General features: G+C 41.4%; 1 protein-coding gene across 2 annotated transcripts in view; it reads right to left on the reverse strand.

The window, feature by feature from the left end:
• LOC137857163 (signal recognition particle subunit SRP54) overlaps positions 1-3,447 on the reverse strand; it is a 32,403-nt gene extending 28,956 nt beyond the window's left edge. For both annotated transcript variants that reach the window (XM_068683346.1, XM_068683344.1), the window contains exons 1-4: positions 3,295-3,447; positions 2,761-2,874; positions 1,266-1,357; positions 569-653 (exon numbers count right to left, since the gene is read on the reverse strand). In XM_068683346.1, coding sequence (XP_068539447.1) covers positions 569-653; positions 1,266-1,357; positions 2,761-2,838 — 255 coding nt within the window. In that variant the 5' untranslated portion in view covers positions 2,839-2,874; positions 3,295-3,447. The remainder of the gene's footprint in view (positions 1-568; positions 654-1,265; positions 1,358-2,760; positions 2,875-3,294) is intronic.
• Positions 3,448-16,992: the final 13,545 nt, after the last annotated feature.

Raw genomic sequence — 16,992 nt, forward strand, 5'->3', positions numbered from 1 at the left:
ACTTTATTGGGTTAGTGCCTTGCTTTTCAATGAGCAGAAGGTGCATACATTGCAGAGAGACATCATGTGGGTGAGCACAGCCTACAGAAGTAAACACTACACCATTAACTGAGAAGAGGACAGAATACAGACATCCAGGCACTGACTTGACCAAGCAGGCAGATTAGAATTTGCCATAAGAGAAACTGCCTTGTTGTTATTTATACTTTTTAAAGTAGCTTTAAAAAAATCTTCATTAAGGTAGCAAAGGCTTGTTTCTGGGACAACCATAGACAAGTTTGTAGCCTGGCAGCCTTACTTTGTCTTCAACATTTCAATTGAAAAGTGAGCATAGCTGAACTTGAAGGTTACATTGAGGTTACTCAGAGAGATGCCCTGAAAGTAAAGTTCTGATCAGAAAAAATACTGTTTGCATAGTAAATAGTACTAGAGCAGAAAACATAACAACCCAAACAGGCAGAATGCCTGCTGGAACCACATGGTAACCTTAAAGCTTAGCTTGCTACTGTACTGCTCACACAACCCAGGCTGTACAAAAGCGATGTAACAGGGAATTTTGAAGTCCTACTTTAACAAGTTCCTTAAAGACAGCGTGCTGAATCATTTTCCTTTTGTTAAGGCCGGATGCCATCTCTTCAAGATCAATTGCAGACCTGAGTTTAAGAAAACAGTTTTAGTCAAACCGAAGCCATGAAATACTGGTATAATTTAAAGCATCAGTTTAACCTAGTAATAGTGAAGTCTCTGCAGCAGGAGCAGCACTCTGATCTGCCTCGAGTTTTCTGTTAGTGCACATTCAGGAAGTGACATACATTGGAGATGTCACTTCTGCATGCAGGATGAAAACACGGTTCTGCAATACTTGTCTTTCAGACTCGCATATACTTGAGTTACACATCTGAAAATAGCCAAAGTAACAGTCCTGGTCATACGCACAGATCTATTTATATCCAGCACAAAACATGTGAAGATGAGGTGTCTAGGCAGCAACAAAGAGCTTGTTTACTCTTCCACTCAACTGACATCAGTTTTTCCAAACAAGTATACAACAGCAAAGACTGGCTAAACCTGAGGAAGATTCTTTTGATGGAGCTGGCAAGACATTTAGTTTAAACTGATTTTTGTGTAAAGGGAAAATAGAGGCTTAAAGGTAAACTGGGTACGTCGAAGAAAACTGTAAGCAAGTTAGAAGTTGTTCTTCTGTAAGCTCAAGTCCCAACTTTTACAAACATGAGAAGTTAAATTCATTTTGATTATTGACTTACTTGACATTTTCTCTTAGTTGCTTCACAAGTTTAATATTAACATCGGCTTCCAGTAGTGCTGTACATACTTCTTTTAACATAGCATTTAAAACCTTTGGAGTATAAAAGAAAAATGGTTTTACAATACACAGCATTGACTAGCCCAGTATTAGTTTCAAATAAGAATATGAAAGTAGATGTATGATCTAGTAAAGGCTTTTATGAATTAAATGCAGGTGGTACCGTTACTATATCAAGTGCCACAAAGTCTGCACATTTGTTCATATGCGAATCAAATTTAAATCTGAAAGAACAGAGGCTCCTCTACTTGTAATATACAAACTACCAAGTAATGCAGAATGCCTCCTATTGCACTAAGGAGGGTGGCAGCTTGTATGGTACCAATACTTCCTAGACTTCCCTACAGCCACTCCTCAAAAACAACTGCAGCAGAAAGCCACAAAAGAATTTAACACAATCTTGACAAACAGAAGTATTCCCCCAACACAAGATGGTCACGCTATCTACGTTTTCATCAGAAACTGGGATGTTGTGCTGTGCCATGTCTTTGAGGCACACAGGTGCCTCTGAAACCCAGATTAGTTGTTGTAAGACCTGTCACTTAGAAAAGATTTTTTTTTAAAGTAACAGCTGAATAGGTGGCCTCATTTGCACAGCTTGAGCTATTGCAGCAGCAAAGTCTGCATTGCTGAAAAAATTAATTGGGCTGTCTTTGACTCAGTTAAGGTTCTGTTGTCTCCTAGCTTAAGACTTGTTAAAGCTTATCCCTGTGCACAAGTCCTGTAACTATGCCAACTCTACAACCCTTGATAAGCTTTCTTTGTAGTTACTTTAAGCCACAAACCGTATCTTCCCACCTGAAAAGTTTCTAGCAATTTATTTAGTCATTGGCAGTTCTGAAACATCACATCTGTTGGTTTTCAACCTTGCTTTTCAGTCTTTATAACAGAACACACTTATTTATCATTTCATATTTTGATCTTTTTAAAAAAATATTGACTCCACCAAGTCAAGAAGCTTCCAGAACCACACACGCTGGCTAGAACAGAAAGGCAACAACCACAACAATCCTCATATTTCAGGGGGCAAAATTTACGTCAAAAGCTATTTCTCCTTCTCCTCTCCAGCTTCTGGAGTTGTAGCTCCCTAGTACACATCTGAAGCGTAGCTGAACACAGGAGCTGGCACACTGTGCAGTCTCACAGCACACATCCCACCCAAATGTGGGTGCAAACTGCCTCCTTCAGCATTCCCTCCTCAGAGCTGCCGTGTCCAGGAGTACAGCCGCCAGGCTCAATGACCCTGTGACCCACAACCGCTGAGGCCTAAACACAGCTCTAAGTTTTGGCAGCACTACCAGGCTATCAAACTCTAGCTAGAAACGTTACTTGAAGGGAGAGAAGAGCCCAGGGCTTTCATCGAGCCTCTCATCAGCCTCATCTATTAGGGCTTTGCTTTCCAGCCGTTACGGAGCCACCACACAGACGTTACAAACCTCCTCATTGATGATCGTAGCATTGCTCAGCGAGCGCAACGCTGAGGTGATTTTTCTTCCGAGGTCTGCTAGAACCATCTTGGCAGCTTCGAGGAGGACTTCACAGAGAAAAACCTGAAGAGAAAAAGAAAAAAAAAAAACAGACACAATTAAAAAACAACTTTAACAACGAGTGGAAGCTATGCCTGCACAAACGATTTATTCCAGTGAACACTGAGTTAAGAAACCAGCTTTGCCTTCCGAGAAGCACCCAAATTTCACTTTTTGGAGTTATTTTTGGCAGGTACCGAAGTTGATTTCAGGCTATCTGAGCCCCGCCTGCCCCCTGCCCGCTGTCAGCGCCGCGGCGGAGCGGGGGCCGGGCCGAGCGGCCGGGAGCTCAGCGCCCCGGGGCACCGACGGGGCCCGCCCGCTGCGCCCCGCTCCGGCCCCGCCGCGTTCCCGCTTGCAGCAGGGCACAAACGGCCCCGGGCGGCACCCGCGCGCTGGGCACGGCCCCCCCAGGGCCCCCCCAGGGCCGCCCCGGGCACTCACCGGCAGGGCCGGGCCGGGCTCCGGCAGCGGCGGGCGCTCCCCGCCGACCGGCGAAACGTCACCACTCGGCCTCACCCCCTGCGCGCTTCCGCCGCCGGGGCAGCCGCCGGCCGCGCCGTTAAGGGCGTTCCACGCAAGCGCGTGCCCGCGAGCGGAGGAAGCCCGCAGAATTCCCCCGCTCCACCTTAAGAGCGGAGGGACACGCTGCGCGGCCGGTAGGGGAGGGGCCGGGGAAGGGCGGCCCCGGATGCGCGTAGCGCGGCTTCATGGGCGGGCTCTGCGCATGCGCGGCAGCGGGGTGTGGGGATGGGGGGGCGAGGCGCAGCGCCCCCGCGTGGCGGCGCTATGGTACTGCGGCTGCTGGGGCTGAGGGGGGTTAATTAGCGCTAGCTGTAATTAGTGTGCGAGTGTATATATGGGGGTGTGTACGACGGCCTCGAGACCTGCACGTGCCAGCCCACCCCAAGCCCCTCATCCCGCTTCCCCCCTGCCAGCAGCAGTCCTTGGCCAGCAGCACGGTTTATTTACACTTAACACAGCAAAAATGACGTCCTTTTGTCATTTAATAACTTTTTAATTTTTGTTTTTATGCTCTGACTTCCAAAAATCCTCGCGGGTAGTTCCTGTGCAGGACAAACATGATGCACTCCTCATTTTCCTCAGATTATGATCTTTCAAATACTTTTATTATTATTATTATTTTAATGATCTAGGTCTGTGCCTAATCTTTCAATGAGAGGAGATTTATATTCTTCCTCCACATCTACTCTGTACTGAAGATACAGACTACGGCGTAGGTCGGGTTCTAAATTTTGACCCGTGTCACACCCGACACATCTGAGTAATCTCCGTCCTTCAGTTTGTGTACGTGCTGCTTTCTGTTGCCTCACTACGCACATCATCTTGAAACCAACATCATGTATTTTCTGGTCGCCATTCAATGGCTTTTTAGCTCTAATACTGCAGATCAGAGGACAGCATAGACAGGACGTGTATGATCTGATAATAATAACTATAATTTATGTTACCTTTCTCTTTTTCAGAAAACAAAACCATTCGTATTTAACGTACTGTCTGAATTACATTAGTTTATTTTCTGAGAAATGAATTTACACTTTGGGCATCTGCATTTTTGGCATTTTCTTACAGCTTGTGATTGTATTTTGCCAAGATGAAACTATAGGCAACCTACGTGTGTCATTTGGGACATGTTAGACTTAAGCTAATTTTATTTCCCAGATTGCCAGGTTTGTGGAGTAATTTAGAGGCTATAAAATTTGGTCTCATGCTAATGCCTGTAGAAACTACCAGTTTTTGCATCTATTGATTATGGTGTTTAAGCAAAACGATTAACATTTGCGCAAGGTAGCGCTGTGGTCATTAGGACCGGTCAGACAGAGGACTGTGAGGTTTCTGAGGTTTCTGAGTTACGGCACTAAGTTACCATATCCCTGTACCACACAGAAATAAAAGCCCAGTCTTTGGCAACAGAGGTGGAGGAAAGAAACAAGTCTACGATGGAAAAAAAAAAAAAAGGAGGGGGGAATAGAAGGATAGCATTCTGAATTAAGAGAATAGTGAAAGTAAACAAGGACGGGATATATGGAAACAAAAACGGCACCCTCACAGACAAGTTGTTTTTCTGTGGTGTGTGGGTTATTCCCCCCTCCTACTGCCATCCCATTCCTGCTTCTGTCAAGATGTTGAGCTTATAGTTTTACTTCCAGCTGAGGAAGGCTGGGCAAGATTCCAGTGTTAGTTATAGGCAGGATTTTTCCCTCTCAAACAGTGTACATGCAGCCTTTTAGTAAAGCCGTAAAAGCGGTTGCCCTTTAGGATTTGTGTTGTCACGAAGTCAGCTGTATTTATTCATCTTAACTTAACTGATATTTTCTGATTGATTCACGTGCTACGTGCATGGATTGAAATCAAAACTTTTCTGTGCAAGAGCCAGATTACTTTTTAATAAAAGAAGTTATCTACAGTAAAGACCCTTATGTACATGGGGCTGGGAGAACATTGTACAGGTTCTCACTCTAATGGTTTCTGACTAATCTTTCTCAGTAATTATGGGAACGTAAGCGTGTGTAAGATGCTATTAATTTCTTTGTCCCAGCAGAGAACAAAATAACTAGTCATACTTTTTTTTTGGTCTCACAAATTTTAGAAATTCCAAATCTTTACGTATGATGGAAGAAGACGTTACTGTTCGAAGGCAGCTGCTTAGCAACCCTGCTTCGCTGTTTCGCAATCAGCCAGCTCTTCCCACACACTGCAGTGAAACGTACGTCATTTCACGGTGACTTGCATTCCAGCTTTTCTTTTGAGTTACTCTTAGATCTCAAAGAAAATGAAACAATAAGAGTTGGAAAGAATAACAGGAACCTTTGGTCTCTTAACTGTACTTTTTTTTTTTATAATAGGATGATTAATGCTTTAATATCCTTCTGCAATAACCACGTTCCAGAAGTTCTGGCTAAGAAAACTTGGGTGAAGCCCAAGAGCTAATTCAAACCACTTGGGGAAACCCCCCTGAAGATCCCACTCGGTTGGGTCCCAGCATTTGATGTATAGCTTCCATATAAATGTGTGCATGCACATTTCTCCTAACGCTCTTCCACTGCCCCAACTCCTTAGAATTTTCAATAGTGAAAGAGGTTGTATTTGGGTAAGAATGGGTCCTGGAGAAGATGAGTGGTGCAAGCAGAGTTGGTCAGGCTCTGATCAGGCTCCTGTATCTATAAGCTAACAGAAATACGGGAATCAGAGGAAGTAGCTCCAGGAATACTAATTTCAAGATTGAAGTGACCAAACCGTTCTGCCTACTGGCAACTACTGAGTATCCTTGCTGTACTTGGAGCCTTAATGCAGGTTACAAAAGCCTGTCTCTTGATTCATGTCAGTGAGTGCACATAAGGTGATAAAAAGACCCTCTATGATTTTTCATGTACTGTCATGGGGTCTAAGACAAATTTTTTAAAAGTATTTTTTTCAGCAGGTCTAATACAGACTAATACTAGCTTTTTTTTTTTTTTTTTTCCTTCTTCTTCTTTTTTTTTCCTCATCAGTTGTATAACAGTAAAATAAAACAATCTTATAAGCTTTTCCATTTTATACATTTCATTAGGAACATTTAAATTCAAAGCTAAGATTTCAAAGTGATTTTCTAGGTTGAAATGCCGATTAATCATAGAGTGATGTGTTATTCAAAACAGTCACTGAATAATAAACCCTCACAAATCCTCTAAGTTAAAGATAAGCAACATATAATTAAGTATGATTTTTTTTTCTCTTGTGGATTCACTTGTACTGGGAGTAAATCAGCTTGTTAAGAGATTGATGCAGAATTTAGTCCTGTGACTCGGAAGTTGAGGTCAATCAGTGCTGTAAGCTCAGGCTTTTACCAGGCGGTGAAGGGGGGGGGGGGTGGCTAACAAAATTAACTTCACCAGACCGTGGTAGACATGCTCCTTTAGTATTATGGACTGCATATGGAGAAGAAACTTCTCATCACGCTCTCAGGAACAGACTGAGTTTGTCCAGCTTATATTATGTACTTTATTTGGGCTTTGCTGTGTTCCCAGACAGGCCAGGTGAAATTAGCAGATGGTGATTTTCATTAGACAAGAATAGGATGTAGTATAAAATCAGAAAATAACCTGACTCTTTTACAGGGAACGCTCTTTAATGTTTCTTTTCAGTACTGTTGTCACTGCAGGTAGAATGAGTCTCTTTAAAAGGATAAAAGCATGGGTTTCTGTGATGTAACAAGTGTAGGTGTAGGCGTTTTTTGTGTGTGAAAAAGCAATTTAATACAAGGCTTAATACCCAAATGGGTAGAATTTATCCAAGTAGAGTATCATTGCAAAAGAGATCAAAATAGTGTTGCAAAGCCACATTAACAGGAATGTAGTTTATTAAAATGATGCCATACCAAAAATCTTTTTCACTGCTCTGTTGCTTGGTAAACCTGTCATGTGATGAATCACCAGTTTTAGGAAGTGGCGTTAATTTTCTTTGTTACTCTCAGTTGAGACAAATGATACTGCTGCAGGAAAGAAATCTCAAGAATACCAAGTACTTCTAAGTTGTTAGTCACTGACACTTAATAATGGTGGTGAAAACCAATGATTGTAAAATAGGCGTGTGAGTTAACTAGCTTAAAATTTAACTTTGAAGTTTCTTTCAATTTATGAATGAAGGGAACTAATAAAATAATCTCTGGTTATATTTCTGTTGGAAAATAATAATAATAATAAAAAAAGTTGTTTTCTTTCTACCAATGGCTAGTTATGCTTAGGGGTAGAAAAGTTATTTGGAGTTCCTGAAGAACCTGGTATACTGAGGTCACAGATTGGTTCTGAAATTGCTGGTCAAAATTGGAGCTAGGAATGTTTTAGAGATGTGGGACTTCCTCTTTGACCTGCTTGTCCAGTATCCTTAAAGCACACTGAATGGTTAAATTAACTGTGTATCAAGTAACATAGATGTTAGTGTTTGCTTTTTTTGCTTCTGTGAGTCTGAATATACATCTCGAAAACCATACGGTGCTGGCTGAATCCTCACCTTTCCCCATGACATGTTATCTTCTGTTGTCATTCAGAAATCATAGATTGCTTGCCTTCTGCCACGCACTTCACAGTGCCAGGACGTTTAGATGTTGGATAGCAGTCCTTTCTATCCCGTGTCAGGCTTTGTGATGTTTTCCTAGCTTGTGTTATATTTGCTGTAGAAAGACTGAGCAGCACCAGGGTGTTAATTAGGTTTTTGCAATGTGTTGATTAAATGTTAGAAATGCACGTTGAGTAGATCCAGTGGAACCGGTTTTTGAAGTAAAATACAAACACTAATGCTCTCAGACTTCCTCCATAAACAAATGATTGTGATTCATCTCGCAGCATTTCATGAACTGTGCAGTTCTTTCCTGGTTAGTTGTCTGCTGTCTGAACGCAGGGTTTGTCTTGCACACTCTGCATTTCAGATATATATAAAAGGCACTAAAACGATAGCAAAAAATAGTTTTCTATTTTTGTTTCTTCTTTGAAGATCCTTGTAAGGTGATACTGAGATTCTCAAGAGCGAGCGATTTGTTAAACACCAGGGTGGAGTTGGTAAAACTGCAGCAGTCTGAGGCAGAAATACAGATTTTCATATTTGGCACCTGCGTTCTGTACTTGATGGCAATCTATAAATATTTACATACTGCAAAAGTGAATGAGTTATTGCGGGAGCTGCTGCTGTTTCTTGCTTTGACAGGAACGAGGTGACTCTCAGGGTGTGAGTTTAGTCAGGGGCCAACCACGCAAGTGCGGAGCCTTCCTCGTGCGGCTTCTGCTGAAGCTGCCATTTTGTTGTCTCAGGAGGAGCATGCTGAGACCTCCTCTTTTTTGTTGCTGAATGCCTGTGCTTACAAAACTAATTGATAGTTGGAAAGGAGCGCTTCCTTTGGCCATCAGTTTTTCAGAAGTTTTTCATTTGAGCTGCTTAGGAGTTTTAAGGAGCTTTAGGTTCGGACCCGTTTCATACAGAGCATCCACAAGAGCTTTTGTACGGCACCATTTGTTTCCTAAGAGGAGCTCAGAGGGCCCCGTAGGAGACGTTCAGTGTTGTGACACGCGTTGTACGGATGGGAGTCATGGCAGGGAGGGATGTTCCAGGGTCTGAGGAAGATGGGTGTGCTGCCTGCCTGTCTTCCACCGTGGTGGAGCTGTGATATCGCACACAGCGTGCAGGGCTGCTCGCTGCTGCCCGTGGCCAGAAAACGTGGCTGCAGCCACGAGGGAGCAGGTCCTACCCACCAAGGGAGCTGCAGTTCTGCCTTTGCAGTGGGATGTGGCGGGCCTGGAGGTCTATGAACACTTCCTGAATTTTGTTAAACTCCCTCTATGAATTTGATACTCTTAGCAGGCAGTATAACAGCTGGATGAGCTCTCTTCCATAGTAATAGCATTGTTTTAAGGCATGTGCCAGATGTAGGGGCTCATTGCCCACAGCCACCAGCCTGTGCAGCTGCTAATATCAGCTTTCTACTCTCTGGTTCTGTCTACGTCATGACTTTTCTTCTTCTTGCTTCCTCAGACGTATTCCACCTCCACAGACTCTGGTTCCTTTGCACTCTCAAGGTCTGTCCCAGTGCTGCTGATGGTCCCATTCCCACATTAATTACTGAGGTTTCCCCAGGCCTGATATCGTCAGACTTAGGCAGCAGTTTGTCCGCCTTCCCATAACCTCTGAGTTTACTTCTGTGCTACATCACATCCACAGAAGCCTTCCCTGAGCCGATCAGAAAAGGCACTGTCTTCACTGCTTCTGGGCTGTTCCTAAGGGATCTGCAGGGTGAGGGTGGACTGTGAGGGTAATGGGGATGGGTGCTTAGTGGAGGTTTTGAATTTGCATGCTGACAAGCTGGAGCTGCTGCTTTGCACCTGTTGTGCTGTTCATGCTGCTGCATTTGCAGCTGCCTCCTCTATCCCGCCCTGTTCCTCGATGCAAAGTTTGCATCTTTTGGGGAGCTGAGGTCCTGGAGAACCTATCTATGAACTTTCCAACAGCAAATTGTTGTCCAGTTGTGTAACAGCTATTAGGGGGTGTACCGTGCCCCTCAGGGCTTTGGAGTGTTACCGATGGACATTTGTAAGTGATAAACTAAACACATTTTAAGGGAATACATGTACAGCTCATTTACAATTTCTGCTGCTCACTGTGGGGGATTTAGGATCATCTCTTTCTGTCAGTCTGGGAATGTGTTGGAATCACCATTTACTCTTGTACCTTGTAAGAAGAGTGTTTTGCACTGCTGAATGGTTTCTTCAATCACGTTGTTCTGACTGCAGTGCTTAAGCAAACCGCATTTCAGAAGCATTTCATAGTTAAAAGAGTAGCTGGTCTCTGTTTCCTACCTATCCTGCCTTACATTTTCTCACTGTTTCTAGCATTGCTTGTGCTTCACGACAAAGATTGAGCGTACTAGCATAGGCAGAACTGTGGCATGTTTGATAGATTTATTTTGAACCTGCTTGCTATCAAGTATGCTCATCCTAATGCTCCTGCCTGGGACAGCAACGCTGACAAACACAAGCTTTTTTTTTAACAATTATATAAGCTGTCAGATCTCCTTTTGGTGAGCAAAACGTGTATATGTGAAAACCACAGTCCATGCCCAGCGTTGTGCATTCTGAACGGAGCCAGAAGCAAACCAGAAGGGGTGGGGAACAGAGGAAAAACATGCTAAAGAATCGAGATGGGGTGGATGTGTTTTTCTGGATTAGTTTTGTGGTCACTTTTTGTTTCATGTTTTTTGTTTCTTTTACACGTATGTAGTTGTGACCTGAGATGTACCTTTGTCCAGAACCAGCTCAGTGCCCTCATAGTGATGAGATGTCCAGGCAAAAGGAATTTCATCTAGTCCTTCTTTTAGGGGAAATTCAACTGAGGAGGAATAGAGCACAGGCGTACAGATGATCTCAAGCTGAATGTCAGTTAGGAACATCATGCTCTGGCAAGAGGGCTGGCGTGAAACTGGAGTATGTAAGCAGGATGTTGTCTGCAAGGTGTGAAAAGCCTGGTTGATGCAAATAAACCTTTAGCTGGAGTAATGGGTCTCGTTCTGAATACCGCAGGTCATAAAGGATGGGAGAGTCCAGAAGATCCAAAGGGGAGTGATGAGAATGATCAGACTCCTAGGAAGAATGCAAGAAGGGGCTGAAGAAGTGGATCTTGTTTCTTCTAGAAAAGGGAAGGTTTAAGGGGACATGATGAGACTTCAAAGAAATAAAAAAACTTTTATATACAGGAGAGGAACAAATTTCTCTACTTCTAGTTGTGAGCAGGACAGAGAGTACTAGGTTTAAATTGTCACAGAGAAATTTAGATCAGTTACTAAGAAAAGTATTTAATTCTAATAGTAGGTGTAGTCAAGCACTGAAACAGATTGATAAAGGACATTGTAGAGTTTCCAGCATTAACATTTTTTTTTTAATATTAGCTTGGAAAAAGTAGTGGCACTCAGAATTGATTCTGCCTTGGAAGAAGCAGTAAAGGTAACCCCCAAGGTTCCTTCCAGGTCTTTTTTCTAGATGTCTAAATCAAAAAATCAAAATTAAAAAAAAAAAAAAAAGAAGAAGAAAAAAAAAAAAGTTGAAGCAATGCAGAGATATCATGGAAAATTTAGAAATAATTTAGTGTGGCTATGCAAAAATGTACTGGTTTACATCCATTCTTATTGTCTTTCACATTTGAAATATTTTGATAGTTTCAGTCACATAAAATGTACTGTAAGTTGAACTGTTGAACTGTACGTTATCCCTGATTTTTTTTGTAACCATTTTATTAGAAAGATGGTGTGTATAAAAAGAAACTTTTATTTATAAAAACAAACAAAAAACACAAAAAAACTATGCACATTCAGGCAACTGTGAGTTTTGTAATTTCTCCAATAGTTCAAAAACATCTTTGATGTTTTTATATCTTAAGCTGAAACAGTATCACTTTGGTGGCAGCCCAGACCATCATATGTGAGTTATAAGTTTATAAATATGAAAATAATTTGAGTTTTCAAAAAAGCGCTACATTTATTTTAAGTGGCAAAGTTATTACAATCTAAATCTGTCATTGGCTGGGAAAACCAACAAAGGCTGAAAAATGCATTTCAAATAAAAAACGTATCCATCTGGTATTGTTTATGTCTTGCAACTATATTGTACTGGTCATCACTTAGGCCACATGATCTACATATGATTGTTCGGGGTTTTGTGTTTGTTTTGATTTATTGGTGACTTTGATGAGCTTGTGGTAACGCATAATGAAGTTGTGCTCAAAAATATCACTGAAGATTTGCAGAATTTACCTCATTTACCCACTGAGGCAATGTTTAATTTGGAACATCTAGCTATGCATAAAGTAAGTTAATTGTTACGGTCTCCTTTTGCTGAACCGCATCATTTATTTGGGGGCTGTGCTGATTTCAGTTTTACTAGTAGCTCATGGCAGAGGCTGAGCGCTGGACTGAGATAAGGGAAATCTCAGGGTCTGTTGCTGCACAACTGTGTGACCCCAGGAAAGCTGCTTCATACTGCTGCATAGGTTATTTGGCACAGCTTTCATTCTGTGTGGTGTGTCACGGTGACTCCTTAATGCCAGCTCCGTAATAGACTCTAACAGCCCCCTGAAAGAAAAGAGAAACACAGGGCCAGTGCTTTGCTGTTGATGTAATGTGGGCAGCCCAGAAATGATTTCCAGTTCTTTTCAGATTGTGATGGCTCAGAAAGAGGTGGGCTGTGAGTCCTGTGGGAGGGGGAGGGCACCTCTTCTGCTGGAGCTGGCAGTATAGCTGGGAAGTTAACACATTTCCCGAAAAAGCCATGTGTGTGGCTCTTAACTGGAAAAAGTGGATTGGCCACACGCAGCAAACCTAGGAGAGGGAGGAAGGAGGAGTAGGAGGATAAAGAATTTTACCCCTTGAAAGGATGAGAAGGCGAGCATCCCAACTGGTGTCTCTTTGAGTGAAAATTATACTTGCGTTAATCAGGGGTATTTCTAGATGGAGGCATAAAGCATGAAGATGAAAAAATACTCAGACAGTTGAAGTTAAGAAGCAAAATCACCCTTTCTTAATATATGTTCTCCTCATTAAAATGGAAGAGAAAAAGCTTCCATTACCCTGTACCTTCTCTATAGCCAAGCAATTCTAAGGAGACAAAATTCACAGCAGCTCTCCTACTCAGATATCAAAACCTGCAGCTTTCATTCCTTTGTCAGCTTCCACCTACTGGTTATTTCAGTGGAATTGGATGATCCAGGTCACATGTGGGATTTCTGTGGTTTAATTTTGTCTTGCAACTTCTGAATGGGGAAGCACTTGGATCTCAGGGATTTGGGGAAAGGTAGAATGGTGAGGTGATTGTCTGTGTAACACTGTAAAAGACTTGGGTTTAGGTGGCTTTTTTAGATTTTGTTCTTTTTCTCAGATGCATCAGCATCCACTGCCCATGGTTCGTGTTGATGCATTCCTTTATGATGATGATTTTCGTTGATTCATTGTGTGAGGAGGAGAGAATGAATAGAAATTACTGCACAGAGTGTGGCTCATACAAGACTGCATCTTTAGGTAAGTGCTCTTTTGGGAACATGAGAAACAAATTCAGTTCAGCTAAACTGGTTTGTGCAATGACTCAGCTGGACAGCACAGCATCCAGCTGATGGAGGACTTCATGCACACTGGTGCAAAACACAGCCAGAATTATTGCCATTAACCCATGGAAGGAGATTCCTGCACATGTAAGCCAAAGTAATTTGCAGTGTGTAAATGGCCCCAGCTGCCCACAAAAACTGGGCAGGGAAGAGGTACAGCTATGTACAACTGAAAAGGAAGATGCAAGAAGAAAACTGTTCCTACTGTGCAGTAACCTCAGTCTCCTCTTGCACACTGAAAGGCAGTAGAAAGCACCATCTGTCTTAAAGCTCATGTGTGGTGTGGTACAGATCACTGCTGTCACCAGTACAGCACAGGCATTGAAGAAGGCATAGTTTATAAGGAGAACATTCTGTTCCTTAAAACCTTGGAGTTAAATTTTAAGCTATTAATATGTCTGCCCATAAAAAGGTTTGCATGAATTGCACTGAGCTTTAGGTACCATGTTTTCTTTTTTACATAAATGACTGCAAGTTACTCTATTTGGTTTTCTTTGAAGTGTGTCACTGTGCAGAAAAAGGGAATTTAGTTTCATGAAGGATTTCAAAATTCTCCATGTAAGGGAATGAGTCCCCAGACTCAGGACAGTCTCCTTGGTAGGCTACATCAGATCTGCAAACCCTGGTTTTCCAGGGTCCCCACACTAGTTCAGGCAAGAAAGCAGACAGATTTTCAGTGATGGCAACTCTTCAGATTACTGTTTCATTGGTTAATAACACATTAGTCAGCACTGCCCACCCAACACCTTTGTTCTGTTCTTATTTCCCAGAGTTTATTTCACATTCCTTTTCTCTCATGAATCTAAAGTTTCTTTATCAACGCATACTGCCTGACCTGACAGGAAAGGTAGTGGTTGACGCTGGCTCCAGGCTTGGTACGGAGCTATTTGTGGTAACTTCCAGTGCAGGAATTTGTATTTTATTATTGTGACAATCATTTTCCTTCTCTGACTGCCTACTCTCATTACTCGATCTTGGACAGGTCACTCCTAATAGCATCTTTGGTTTGACTGTCTGAATAGAGTATGGTGCTACCTAGTCGTGATTTTAGTTCTTGCTCTTTTCTCACAAAAAGGAATACAAATGATCTTGCTTATGGAGAGGAGAAGTCTGTTGTCCAACACGGCAGCATATTGCTCTCACACATGCTGCTCTTTTGCTAATTCCTGCTCTGTCTCTCCTTCATAAGTAAGTTTGTCCCGTATGTCTTGACCATGTCTATATATAGATTAGTTATGTCAAATTCCTTTATGAAGCTGACAAACTGTTAAATTACACAAAGGAAGACTTTGATATGAATTTGTCTCCAAAAACATATTGTCCTGCTCTGCGTTTTAAAATGCACATAAAATACTTCATCGAGAAACTTGAGTGCAATTTTGATTGCTTTTGGCATGGCTGGTGCAACATATGGCCAACAGCAATGCAAAACACACATTACAACTTTGTTACAAAAGTCAATGGCTGTTTAGGGCTCAGTCTTGGAAACACTGGAGCATGTAATTTTACTCATCTGAATAATCTAATTTTGGGACTACTCAAATGAGGAAAGTTACTCCACTTTGTAAATATTTGCAGCATTGGGTCCTTAAATGGTAACACTTTTGTTAGCTGTTGAATTTGTTTTGAAGCTCTTAAATGCTTGTATTGGTAGAGTAGAAGATAGTCTCAAGATAAAGCAGGAAAAATGTTTTGTAAAGAGTTCTACTTTTTGTCATGTTCTTGGCTTGTGTTGGAGAAATGGTGACTTTACCTTCACAGGTTGCGTTTCTGCTGAATTGAGTGGGTTCAGAAAATTTTAATTAAATTGCAGTCCATAGGTAGCTGAAACAGTCTGTATCTTTAGCTTTGTTTGTTTGCCTTTCCTATTGTTAGCAATAATGCTAATGTGTAATAATGGTGTTCAGTGGAGACAATGGCAGATAAAAGTTAAAGCAATATCTCTGTTAGGGCCCTATATGCTCAAGCATTTGGTGGTTGTTTTGTTGTTGTTGTTTTTGTTTGATTTTTTTTTTTGGGGGGGGGGGGGGGGGAAGGTTGTTTGTTTCTTTTTTAAAAACAAAACATCTCCATCAGCTTTCCAAATTCTCAGTCCCAAACTGATCCACTGAGTATTTTGGGTTTATCATTGAGGGATAATACCTCTTTTTTTCATAGGTAACTCTATGAAGCACCTGAAAATGGTAGCAATACTGTTCTTAGAGGTGCTGACAAAGACTGTCCAAAATATCCCATTATATTATGGGTACGTTGTCCTCCATTTTCACTTGCATTGACCGTGTGTACGTCTTTTGTTTGTTTGTTTGTTTCTCTTGCTATTTTTTCTTCAATTCTTACAAGAAACAAAAATGTACAGTCTTTTCTTTTCACACTATTTTTATAATTTGTTTTCTACTGCTTTTTTCCTTCCTAGGCCTTTTTCCATCTGTTTTGCAATTGAAGTGCAGTTGGAGCTTTCCTTTTCTTTTTATTTTGATCTCTTATGTTGGATTTCTTTTTAAAAATCACAAGATATAAGGGGAAATTGCCAAAATAGAGGCTTAGCTTTGAAAAATACATCACATCCACTGTAAGACATCATCCTGTTTTAAAATACTTTCTTAATCTTAACCTTTGTTTTATATTTTCCATTTCAACTGAAATATTTGAAGTCGTTCTAAAGGCATCAGTTACTAAATTTCCTTTTCCTAACAGAGGGTTATCTTTATAGCTCAGCATCCCATCTTTGTGGAGTAGAAATGCAGACTTTTGCCAGTTGCAAGAAATGGCAATTACAAAATACCAGCTCACTGACAGAATAAAAGTGACTAAATAATATGGTTCAGTGGGTGTGTTTTTAACCACTGTACAGTAGGTATCCTGTTCATGAGAGAAACTGGTAAATCAGCATTCTGAAAAGTTGTTTCTGCCTTTGCTTGTTTTGGTCCTAAACAAAGGCTTTGTGTTGGAAAATAAATTCTCAAAGTAGCAAGGAGAAAGGAAATTACCAAAATATGATAATGTGTGTCAAATGGCTTAGCCTTTTTCTGGAATGAACTTACCTGCTGACTCATGCAAAACAGATACATCTTCTCTGTTTCTCCAGTGAAATAATGACAGGATTGCCACTAATTTCCTTGAAACTGAGCGTGTAAAGAATTTCTGTGTTGAATAACAAAACTAAATATCTCTGTGTTTCATTAACACTAGCAGAAAAAATGTTTGTATGATTTGCAAATTTGCATTTAAGAACACATAAAGGACTTTTGGCTATTGGTAATTGTTTTCTTGGAATGCCAGTGCATGTGTACCTTCCACAAACAATATGGGTTTCAATAATAGGATATCATATGGGAACTGTTTCCATACTCCTGTTGTGGAAATAACTACTACCACTTTAATGAGAAAAATGTTTTGTATTTTTCCTTTCTGGGGTATACCAGTTGCTTTGTTACCAGCTAAAACTGGTGAAAAGGGTACGCTGAGTGAAACACTGGCTTTAATCCTGTGTTATGTGCAGATGCTCTTGAG

This window comes from Anas acuta, chromosome 5 (genome assembly GCF_963932015.1).
Source record: "Anas acuta chromosome 5, bAnaAcu1.1, whole genome shotgun sequence".
In the NCBI taxonomy this organism is placed as follows: domain Eukaryota; kingdom Metazoa; phylum Chordata; class Aves; order Anseriformes; family Anatidae; genus Anas; species Anas acuta.